The following is a 12938-nucleotide window of genomic DNA, read 5'->3' as shown; positions in this document are numbered from 1 at the left end:
GAAACTTCTCTTTAAAAAACATTAATTTCTCCCCAACGTGAAAAAAAAAAAAATTACCTAATTTAAGCGCTCCAGCAAGGCCACGTATTACAGTAACAGGGTTGTTTGGATTTGTACAAAATTGATGTAAAGGTGGAAAGAAAGCATCTCGTTTATTTTCCAACTGCAAAATTATAATGGAATATTAGATGTCAGATCAGTCTAGATTCCTTATTTGTAAAACAAGAAAGGATAGTAAAACAAAAGAGAAATAACAGAAAGAAAACAGGAATTTTCTGCATTTCCCTGCACTGTGGGGAATGAACAGTTACACCATACAATTCTTTCTATGGTAAATGCTGGGTTCACTCCTGAAATTAATTTGTTACTGTAATTTGTTTCTTGGCATGAATTATTCCCAGGCTGCTTCAGCTTTGCAACTCAGGTTTCCTGAACTTAATTTCTTTATCTGACAGTAGCCTTGTACATTCCCTAAATCCACAGAATTCTCTGAAGAGCAATACAGTTTCTTTTCAGAAGTAAAAAAGGGCTAATTTTACAGCTAATGTATACAACAGTATAATTAAAAGACTACTCTCATGGTATATCTCATGTTAACCAGAAAGGATGATTTGATTTTCTTATGCTTCTCTGCACCTATAACCTCAATTTTATGCTATAGACTCCCTCCTGATTCTTTTTTTTTAATTGCTATGAATCCTTTGGAATGCTGAAGGCATTTCTAGCAATAAACAAAACACAACAGGGAGTTCCCAAACAGTGGCACAACTGCAGTGGCAGCATGGTGACTTGCCAGCTTTGTGAGGACTCAGCAAAGCTGGGATGGACTTTTATTAAGGTAGATGAGTTCAGGTGCAACACCTGGAAAACATCTGGAAGCACTATTGCATCCAGCCTAACCCAGCTCTCAGCACACTCAGACCCAAGTGCCAGCTTTTCACACCACCTGTATGGACATACTGTGATTTATTTTTCTGCTATTAAGGAAGTGGATATCCTGTAATTTATCCTTCTATAACTAAGGAAGTTAGCTCAATAAAGCTATTATGAAACTTCATTTTCAGAACAAAAGTTGTAATGCTTGAAAATACTACTCAACTGAACCCTGCCTTTCCTGGTGACATTTTGTTCCTAACATCACCTCAACTTTTATTCATTTTTCTTCACTATGTTTTGAAGCAGATTGTTGTGGAGTTTAGTTTAATTGCTTGCTCATTTATACACAAGCTGTCACTTGCAAAAAATTGTACATACATTTTTTAAATACTGTGCATTGCTTATAATGAACTCTTTCGCTTATTCTGCCAACATTTGAGTACTAAAAATAAAAAATCTGAAGTATTTTTCCTTTTGTTTACTGAAATTCTTAATTTACAAGTCCTTCAAGAGTTAAACTATGTCTAAAATTTTTCTTTAAGGTTAGCATTTCTCCTGCTTATACAGGAGAGTCTGTAGACTGGAGAGTACCATAATTAGAAGTCAGTAATGAACAGTGCATCTTTAAAATAATTACATTATATAATTCAGATATCCAAACAATTACAAAAGACAGGCAGCAATGTATTTCTGCCACTAGATTTACTTACATAAATACTAGGTGTAGGTGGATTCAGCTTGTCCTTTGGCAAGGGAGGGTATGGTGGAGGCGGTGGTCGTGGAGGTGGGCATTTATCCAATAGAATACTACTGTTAGATAAGCCATTTTTACCCAGATTCCTAAAAGGAAACAAGAGCTGTCTCTGTCAATACTTGGCAAATAAAATAAATGTGTATCAGTGTAATTCTTATGCAAAATTATGTTGTATTAAGGAGAAACCATAATTTAAGATGCAAATAAAGCTTGTATGTTTTAATCGAGAATTCTCTGTGTATAATTTGATATTATTCAAACTTATTCCCACTTTGCCTGCTGAATCTGCAACATCACCCTATTAGTTTAAAATATAGCCATTTTAAATAGAAATATTGACATATTTGATAAAATTTAAGAGGAAAAGAAGGTTTCAACTGCAAATAAAGAACCTTAGCAGGTAGATTATCATTCCAAAGGAGCTGAGGTAGCAGAGCAGAAGTCAGAAAATGACAACGTCTCAGCCAAAAAATTGCTGAGTCACAAAAAACCACCACAGCAACACTACAGACACTGAACTCAACCATACCTACCCCTCCCTGCCTTACACATTTTGAAGCAGAAGGAGCCACTGCTGCATAATCCACCCCCAGTGAGCTGCTGTGTCAATGTCCCTGTGTGTGACTCCAGGGAGAACCTCTCTGTCTGTATTTGCAGCCTCTCCCTGGAGATTTCCAGGTGTGCAGGACACACTGGATGTGTAGCTTTTCCTGTAATGGATGACCTGAAAAGTCTCCATTCTGAGCTTAGCCTCTAGTCAATACCCAGTCACCATCACTGGGAATGTACTGACAAAACCCCCTCTTACATTCTTGTGAAAAATTACTCAACTACTTCAAGGTTCTTCCCACTAAACACTATTCAAACCCTTCTTCCAACCTCCTTTGATTCACTGTTGTTACATCCCACAAAACAGGATGTTTCTAATGTATAATTTAGTCATGTATCTTCATAAAATTCACTGGTTACTAACTTTTTTTTTTACAACAGTCTTCAGCAGAAAACACAGCTTTTTATCAGATGTAACTCCCAGCAATAAAAACTTGTTTCAAAAACTGAGAAACATGGTACAGCCATGGTACTGGGTCATGAGATCACTGCTTCAAATCAAACGAGCAGAACCCATAAGATGGACTTGGGGCTTGAGATCAGATCAGACAGATTGACACGACAAACACTTTAAACAAAATGGACAAACATCTCACACAGCCCAAAGTACACCTGTCACACAGCTCATTCCTTGTGCTAGCTGAGCCCAGTGCCAGAATTTCACTTCCAAGAAAGTGAAAGAGTGATGCAGAAGCGTTGATTAGTCATCATCCAACTTGGCAAAAAAAATCCACTGGCCAGCACTTAATGTCTGATGTAGTTATTGCAAAGGCTTAATTGTCTCCACATACACAAAAAAAAAAAGCCAACAAAAGCAAACAAAAGAAGAACCCAAAAATAACATGGCAATATAAAATCATCATCACCACACAGAAATTTATTGACCACAGCTGCATGAACCTGAGATTCAGACCATCTATGCAAAGTGAAACTAGAATCTAAACAGCAGGTATCAGACGTTACTAAAACCTCTGCATTACCAAACAGAGAAATAAAACCAAGAAAAACACATACATAGTATTAAAAATAAGAAAGAACTTCGACAAAATTCAGTTTGCATTGATAAACAGTTCTCAGGAAATTTCTAAGTCAAGGAAAATGAGAAAAAGTGAACTTGAAGAAAAAGGGACATTGTTCAGAATTAGTGGGACTTGAGCTGCTGCACTCCCAGCAAGGTAATCACAGTGAAAGCTCAGTAAAACCACAGCACAAGGGGGTTTCAGGGAAGGGTGACAATGGAGAGAGAAAAAACTTCTGTACACTTATAGAAACTACACGTCTGAAAAGGCAGAGGAGAAAGGCAAAGAAACAGCACAAAGGAAAAGATGAGATGAACAAAGATATCTCATAATCCCAGCACTTGAAGCTGGTATTACCAATTGCAGGCTATAATTTCCTATTAAGCTACTAAAACTCTATGTGGAAATTTTAAGAGGAAAATGGACAAAGAAAAGCAAAGCTGAGACAGCAAAATATTCATAATTTAAGTGGCACAGGAAACAGATGGGCAGAATATTTAAAGTTGTCTGTAACAGACCAGCTTCACTCTATCAATTTTTTTCCTATCATCTTTTTTTTTTTAAACTATGAATCAGAGTATCTTACTATTAATAACAAGGCAAGAGAGCTATTAAAGAATAATTCTGTAATTGTTAGTGTGCCAAACAGAGCAATAGAAATTATAAAAACCACTACAGAAATACTAAAAATATTTGCTACCACGGTGTGACTATCCCCTGCCAGCCTCTCCACTTCTGGAAACACGGAACTACAGCCAGTGTGAGGAAAGTGAAAGACCCTTTTTGACCACAGCAACTGCGCTGAAAATCCCACATATCTGAGTTTCAAGAGTGCAGTTTTTGTGAGAGTATTTCATAGTGGCTGAAAGGGGCAACAAATGCACTGCTCAAGATAAAACAAACCCCCAAAAGAAAGCGGATACCCAGGATCTGTGATGAAGGAATGAAGAGGAGGAGAAGCTTCTTTCATTTAAATTGACTTCCAAAGCAAACCGGCTTGCTGTGGACTGTGCATGGACAACATCCTTCATTCCCCCAGAGCGGGAAAGGAAGGCAGGATCAGCTGTCAGGCTCAGGGGGACAAGGGCACAGTGATGCACAGTGATGTGCAGCCTGTCCTGAGCCACAGCACTCAGGCCACTGCAGATTGCTCCAGGGGTGAAAGCAACAACTCATTCAAGTGCTTCACCCAAGGACCAAACTCAAACTGCTGTGCTCAGGAGAACATCAACCACCAAGGATGGAACTGGTGCCTTAACTTCACAAAAATCACTCAATTAAGCTGGAAAAGACTTCTGGGATCACTGAGTCCAATCCCTGACCAATGACCACGGTGTCACTGAGTGCCATGTCCAGCCTTTCCTTAGGTGACTCCACCACCTCCCTGGGCAGCCCATTCCAGTGTCTCATCACCCTTTCTGTGAACATCTTCCAGATGTCCAACCTAAACCTCCCTGGCACAGCTTAAGACCATATCCTCTTGTCCTGTAACTTGGTTGCTTGAGATTATTTCAAGTAGTCAGGGGATCTCTTGAATAAGCAATCATCACATTCATTAGAACACCCATTTTAATTATATTTAACTGTTTTCTAGGATACATTCCCACAGCTTTTAGGAGACAGTTGACAGCCTCCAGTCTTAGGTAAGAACTTCCCCTCTGACCAGAAGTCCAGGTGTGACACAGTTTCAACAGTCACCCACGTAACACTTATCAGGCAGTTGCGAGACATTTTTTAGGTACAGGATTTATTCTGCATCATCCCACCTGACCAAAAAAAAAAGTATCATGCAGGTTGAAAGCTACTTGTGTTACACAGCTGTACCAAATTTAACTCTATTTTAAAATAAAAACTCTACCTCAAAAAATATGAAAGTTAACAGGATAAAACTTCTTTTCCCAGAACCAAGAATCATTATCAATAATTATCATTCTTTAAGTTTATTAAATTAATCACCTCAATATTTTTATTATTTTACTCAACCCTTACGTCAGACTGAGAGAATTATGTCTGTTTCTCAGGAAATGTGCTCTTCAAGTCCTCTGGAACCTTTCCTGTTTTCCAAGAACTATTAAAAAAATCTATATGAATTATAAACAGTTCTCTGGCTCGCTCTTTCAGAGTTCATGGATGTATGTTATCTGGGCCTCTGACTTAAAAATGCCAAATTTAACGATAACTGCTGTTTAACCTTCTCCTTGAAAAGAGAATACAAACTATGATGTGAACATTTCATCTGCCTTTTTCCCAAGCACAGAACAGAAATATTTACTGAACACTCTCATCTTATTGACCATGTTAATAGTTCTGTGCAGATATTATTATTTTGATTCTTCTTTTTTTGTTTTTGTCTACAGGTTTTTCTCTTCTAAACACCTCTTCTGTGTTTTCTGGAACTCTTAGCTTCAATACTTTTTAAAATATTTGCCCTTTTTTTTTCTACCTGGGAGATTATGACTTTTTGGTGATAATAAAAAGCTCCTAAACAACTTCCAGTTATGTATACATTTGGATTTTAGGTACAATTTACAGGTCAAAACAGAGTAAGTTAGAAGCATTTGTGCTTAAGCAGTTATTTTTGTTGTGGAGTCAGTCAAAGTGAATTATTATTGGAGGATTAGCTGTATGAGAATTAACGAGGTTTCACTGCTCAAGAGATTATAGTTATTCAGAAGAACAAAATTAATACCCTCTCTTCCCCCAATAAAAATCACATTTAAAATGAACACAAGGAACTGTGGATTTATTTGACACTCTACCTCAATTCTATCACAATTAATTGATCTACGAAGAGGGAGGAACAAGACATTTTTGAAACATGCCTGCAGAAGGAATCAGTTGAAGCACCGGGCTGCACAGCACTCACCCAATGCAGTCCTGGTTCAAACCAGAAACACCCACCCTTCACAATTAGCAGATACAATCAGCTGCTTTCTCACCCTGAGTTATTACAAAACCACAGAAAAACGCCTGTCAATCCCCACCAGCCTGGGAAGGAGGTGGTTACACACAACACCCAGCTTGGCTCCCTGAGCTTCCCCTCCCCGAGCTCCTTCTGTAGCCAGGGGATAGAGAGGAGCTCTCAAAGGGAATAGAAAGAAGTCAAGTCAAGCTTACATTATGTTTAAATGCAAGTAATGCCAGATAATTACACAACCTGTTTATCATGCAATTCTCTACCCCAGCCTTTCACAACCAGGTACTAGCTGGCAATACTCCCAGAGATCTTTCATGAAACTACAGAAAATCCTACAATAGAACTGTGGATTTTCTCATTATGCAAATGTATTTCTAATTATTTTTGAATTCTGTTCTGGTTTTGACCTCAATAGTACAGGTTGGCAGTGAATTTCATAGGTTAATTGCATGTTATGTAAGAAGTAATGTTCCTTTTTTTCTTTTCTTAATGACTTTTACATCTTTCCTCTCTATTTCATTTGCTAATCACCTTGCTCTGAGGCTGCAAGACAAACAGAATAACATCAATGACTTACGTAAGAAAAGCATTATAACAAGTGGCACCAAACTTTTTCATACACTTGTCTTTCCCTCTGAACTGTAAATTTTCCCATGCGTTTTTTTTTTTACTTCCAGATAACTCTGCTTCCCGTCTGCACAATTTGACATTTGCCTTTTGAACAAAACAGAATCTCTTATTCTAAGCAGTGTTTAGCTTGTGAAATCACAGTATTTCAAATTTTATTCCTGAAACTTTTGCTATGTTGGAGTTCACTTGCCAGATGTAATGTGCCTTTAGAGGAACTGAGCAATTCTGTCTTGAAGCCAAAAAAGCTCTTTGTTTGTAAATAAAATTTCCAATAAAACAAGAATTGCTTTTATTGTTTTTAAGAACAAAACACTAATTTAATCCAAGTCCTTCCTCCACCAAGTACTTCCCCTCAAATAGATTGAGACTCTTTTCCTGTGGACCATGGAGCTCTCAAACTAGTGATTCACTGACTTCCCAAACTTAGTGACTTTCACTGACTTACGAGGCACAGGAGCAGCACCTTCAGTAAGGACAAATTTCTTCTGTCCCAGGCTCCAACAGAGCCCTTGGAGCAAGGAGGAGTCTGCCCACTTCAGCCTCTGCCCTGCCCAGTCCTCCTCAGGAAATGGATTTACTGCCCTTGTGTCAATGCCGGCCATTTATCAGACCCTTTTCCAGACTATTTAGCCGAGACCACCTTCACAGAAACAGCAGGTCATTAAGGCTGGAAAAGACCTCTGGGATCATGGAGTCCAAACACAACTTTGTCAACTTGACCATGGCACTGCACGCCACCTTCAGTTGTTCCCTGAACACCTCCAGGGATGGTGACTCCACCAACCTCCCTGGGCAGCCCATTCCAATGTCTTAGCACCTTTTCCACGGAAAAAACCCTCTGCTGTCCTGTATGTTTATCATTTTACAAGGCCCCTTTGAGAGGAACCTCATCTCTCCTGGGCTCCTGTCACTTTTCTCAATGGATTCCTCTATACTTTCCCTCTCTGAACACCAAGCAAAAAGAACTATAAAAAAGCCTTATTAATCCCTTTCGATACAAGTTACAGTCAAACCTACGCCTCTCATTTGCCTTCCCCGATCATGCCAAATTGGTAAAGCTTTCAAGTTCAGAAATGCTTCAGAGTTGTCAAATGAGTCTTTCCATGTATCACCATAAAAATGACAACTTCTAGCTGGCACAAATCTGTCCAGTTACCCAGCTGAGCTCTTCAAAACTGTCTGAGGACCTCTCACCCCTAAGTTTTGTTTGGACCTTTGCCCGTTCTTTCAAGAACAAAGTTTGTGAACAAACTTTAATAAATAACGAAGAAAAAAAAAAAAAGGTATTTCTTACTTCTCTTACAAGAAGCAACACAAGTCAATTAAGGAGCCTCTCTACACTGCTTAAACAAAGGTCCTGACCTCAGATCAGTGTTAGAAAGGACAACTGACTGGTGGACTCTCTTAAATGAGATGGTTACTGGGTTTTTATCCCTACTCCGGGATGTTAATTAGATGCACCAGTTGAAACACTGAGTGGGAAATCAGCTGGCTTCACTTCAGTAGAAAAAAACACCTCGAGTGTTAAATCTCAAGTCTTGTGATAATGTTTCATTAATTCTCCTTTCAGAAAGATTGCTCACAGGGAAAAGATACTTACATTTCTAAGAGCAGAGAAAAGAGCTTTTGATAACAGTCTCTTTAAGGAAATCTGATACATAACCACACCAAGAAGCACACTCTTCTTTTTTTCTCCTGTAACAATCGACTTTTCTAATAACAAACTCAGAGCAGTTATTCTTAGCATATTTTCAATTACACAGTTTTCACCTATGCTCAAAAATTACTTGGGATTGTGTTGTTTTTTTGTTATTTTGTTGTTGCTGTGGTTTTGGCTTGGTGGTTTTTTTGGTTTTTTGTTGTTTATTTTTTTTTTGTTAATGACTTTAACAGATTTTTCTCTAGGAATCTCAGGAAGGATAATAAATCTAATAGTGCACTCTTTTATCTGTTAATTTGCTCAGAGACACAAAGAATTTTACTTTACTGTGTAAACAGTTTACCAAACATAATTTAGTTGGTTTATAACCACCTTAAAATTTACTGTTGCAACCAGTTTTATTGGTAGGGAAGACTAACCAAATCACACTTCCCAGAATTACCTCCTCGATTCCTTTTCATCCCTACACTCCAGCCAGCAGTTTAACAAGATGAGCACATTTGCCACCCTACTGTTCTCCAGAACAGCATCTTAATGAGATTTGCATATCTGAGTCAATAGCTCAGCTCCTGCATTTCTCAATTCCTTGTGGCTTTTCAGTGACATTGTCTGGCCCTTCAAGGGAAGCTCCTTGTGCAAGTATCAATTGCTGTGCCAGCACCCTATGTCTGACCCCTTCTCAGCCTCCTCAACAACCTCATTTCACCCCACGAACAGAATAGGGCTCTGTTAAATATTTCCTCAACACTCGCACCAAGGAAGATGGATATAAAGAAACTTTTCAGCCTCCACAATTATCTTGCCCTACTTAAGTGCTCACTTTAGTCTTTGGCAAAACAAAGCATTTACCAAGTCTGTTTCTACAGAGCAGACAACCTATTCACACGTAATAAAAGAAGAATCAAACGGAGTTTTCTCTTTGGCATGTGTTTTGCATTTTATGATACAAAGCATCTCCTTTCACCTAATGGCTTCACTTGAGCAGCTTTTATTAAGACAACACTTGTTTATGTAAGGCAAAACGACAGTCTCCCAGCATTTATTTTCGCCTAACTAATTCTGATTTTATTTTATTGCGATGCAAGACTTCTGAATGCCTGTTCTAATAAATTGCTTTCCCTTTAAACCCCACCAGATTTCCATACTTCTGATGCTTCTTTGTTCTTAAGCAACGCACAAAACCCTTGGAACATTAACAGGTCACTTTTTGGTGGTCAGCATTACCATGCTGCTTCCTGATAAAATCCCTCCGGTGACATGAGGAACTTCATTATCCTGCAGCTCACTCTCCCGCAGTAGGTCAATTGTAGTTACCTTGTGAATCAACTCTTGCGTATTACTTAATCCCAAACTGCTACTAATTCCAGGTCTTTTGTGCTCTAAACACAAATAAACTTGTACGGTCTGAAAGATGCAAAACACGGCTCTTTTAGACAAGACTTTTTTTTAAACCAGAAAGCATCTGAAGGAAAAAATAATAAATAGACATCTAAGGACTTCAGTGAGACTTACAAATAATATAAGCACCCTGGTTTTGAAGCAAGCATACAGTAAACAGAGCCAAATGCAGAAGAGTGAGGAAGAAAATAAAAATGATTAATCTAGAGCTCCAGCCATAAAAAAATCCAAGTCACATCCTCCTCTTCCTACCTGTCAAAATGTCTATTTTTGCCTGGCGAATACCATCAAGACAACAGGACAACAGATTGTATCGAATGACTATTGTCCCATAGCAAGAAGAATATGCCAGAAGATAACAGAATATATTAGAGATAAAGCCAGAACATCTTTCTGAACATATCAAATGAAATAAAGGTATGTATGTAACAACTGACACACACGAATATACTGAATACATTTAAGGCCCACTGCAGTGTATCTCCAGTATATAAAACCTAATTCTACAGGACAACTCCTCTCTCCCTGTGCATTAAGTTTATTCTAGCAGAGGTGTCTGGGGTCTTGTCTGGTCTTTTTTCCCTGTTGTATTTTAGAGTTTCTTTGTTGTTGTTTGGGTTTTGTTGTTTTGGTTTTTTTTAAGAAAAAGATCAATTATTTTCATGTTTTATACTGTGGGTAGCTTTTCTGCATTTTTTACAGTAATTCTAAAAAACAACACTTTTGGTCACAACTTCATAGCTGAGCCTCAAGATACCACTTGCAGAGACAGGACCCAAATATAATCAGTACTACAGGAAGTACTTTCAATTATTTGTTTTTGCATTACCACACAGTGTATTAAAATAAAGGTCAACATGCAGTATCGAAGTTCACAGTATCTGATATATTAGCACATAAATATCTTCAATTTTCCTACATATTATTTTCATGCCCATCAGCAGGCCTTTGAGCAGATTATCTTTTAAAATTCTCCCTCCTAGATATTTTTCTTTATGTCAGTCATGCACATAACACCTGTAACAAGGATGTTCTGCCAAAACTCTGCTCCAGAACTGTCATGTGTATGCCTGCACATCTAAGAACAAAGCAAGGGTTAATCAGTACTCAGTAAAAAGACTGGAAAATCCCTGTCTTCAACTTCATGAATATAAACTGTCAGACACATTAGAATGACAGGGAATAAATAACCACTATTAATATATTATGTAGTATTTATATGCAGTTATGATTTTTATTAGTATGAAATAACAGGTAACCAGCTCTAGGTTAAGTGAGTTACCTATTATTTCTCAGAACTTCGCTATTATTAGCAGATATATGCAGAGTTTCCAGAAAGAATTATTTGCCTAGAAGAAATCCTGTCCCTAAACCTGCTAAAGTAGTCCAGACTGATCCATTTCTTGACTTCAGAGCTGCTAAAAAAATCAACTCTCTCCTCCACCTTTCCCACTGCCCACCTTCCTTTATCATCCAGCTTCTAAGTCCTTGCCTTGCTGAATGAAGGTGCAGACAGGCTGAAGAGGGAGCTCTCAATCTCTACTCAGTGTGAAAGAAAAGAAAAAAAAAAAAGCACATTTAACACCTTTTGAGCTGTCTGCAAACTACACGAGACAAAGTATTAGCTTAGCACCCTTGAAAAATTATGATTATGTGAGCCTGGTACTGACTGTAAGAAGCCAAGTGAAACACCTTTATGAGCCCTCCTTTATCTTGGAAATTAAGTATCACTAGGAATACTACACCTCTATCAAAGAGCATAAACACAAGGACTTGCTGGTTGACAGACTTTGTAGCTAAAATGATAAATGTTTTGCTACCGAACATTAACTGCAGATCTCTCCTACAACAGCACACTAAACACATCAAAATGCAACATTTCACTAGGGTGAAACACTTCCCATTACTCTCTCAAGAAAGCTACATTCCAGTTTTGGAGGCAGATCAGTTAAACTTCAAGAAAAAACTTAAAAGTCTCTAACAGTTTATATTATGTCTATTTGCAGTGCACTCATCCTGACACCATACACTGGAGCTATTTTCATACTTCTACTAGAAAGAACATATACATGGTCCCAATTAAAAAAAAAAAAAAGCTGTTAAACTGTTAATTTTTATGAATGTAGTATGCGTAGCAATGTCACTTGGAAATGAACATTACAATAAGACTTAATATTTGAAAGATGACAAAATAGGCTCCCTAAAGTTTTTTTTCCTCTCTTTCACGAAATTTATCTCGGTAAGAGAGAGCGACAGACTGCTATATCATGGATCAGTATTACTCATCAAATCCCACAACATTAGGAACTACGAGCTCTCAATCACAGTAACAGATGCAGGTTTTCTTGGAGAATGATATAAACATGCTTTTGTACTATTTTTTCTTAGTATCAAAAAGAGTAATACTCAAAACCACCATATCTGCTATATAAAATATAGCAAGCATAGATCCGAAATAAAATATTCTGAAGCAAAATATATTGAGCTGATAAAAATTCCAACAAGAATTCTAACAGAGAAAAATACAGATAACATTTCAACTAAAAGAACTGCAAACACAGTTCAGGATGGAAAACATCACAGTACAGCCCAAAACATTCAATAACCATATGCTTATGATTAAAGGGACTAGTGTGAACTTTAAGGGGATCTTAGGTAACATTTTCAAACACAGTGACAATTGTAAAGGACAGACACAGAAATTACAGTGCTCTAAATGGTCATTTCAATTTCTCAGCTTGTTTGGATTTTGAAAAATTTCTTTTTTAAGCAAGCAGGCAAATCTCTCCAAAGACTAGCAAGGAAAATCTGAGGACTTTGAGATATTTTACATAGAGAGGGCTGCGAGCAGCAGCACTAAATGTGAATTTGCAAAGCTAATGACTACCTGACAGGCTCCCTGCTAGCACATGCACCAGAGATGAACACTGACAGATTTAGCTGCAGCAGTTTAAGTTATTATTGCTCTGGGTTCAACCATCCTCCTCTGCCACAAGCCACTGGCTATTGCAGTGGGGGCTCAATTTTATGAACACCACTGTAGCCTAGAGTGAAATATCTTTACCGTAAGTCACT

The 12938-nt window shown here is 37.9% G+C and overlaps 1 protein-coding gene across 16 annotated transcripts in view; it reads right to left on the bottom strand.

The window, feature by feature from the left end:
• KDM6A (lysine demethylase 6A) overlaps window positions 1–12938 on the bottom strand; it is a 151203-nt gene that overhangs the window by 20547 nt on the left and 117718 nt on the right. For all 16 annotated transcript variants that reach the window (XM_014876744.2, XM_088160407.1, XM_088160410.1 and 13 more), the window contains 2 exons: window positions 1587–1716; window positions 58–163 (listed from right to left, as the gene is read on the bottom strand). In XM_014876744.2, the coding sequence (XP_014732230.1) occupies window positions 58–163; window positions 1587–1716 (236 nt within the window). The remainder of the gene's footprint in view (window positions 1–57; window positions 164–1586; window positions 1717–12938) is intronic.

Source organism: Sturnus vulgaris, chromosome 2, assembly GCF_052056855.1.
Source record: "Sturnus vulgaris isolate bStuVul1 chromosome 2, bStuVul1.hap1, whole genome shotgun sequence".
Lineage (NCBI taxonomy): Eukaryota > Metazoa > Chordata > Aves > Passeriformes > Sturnidae > Sturnus > Sturnus vulgaris.
This window is presented reverse-complemented; position numbering and strand designations above follow the sequence as displayed.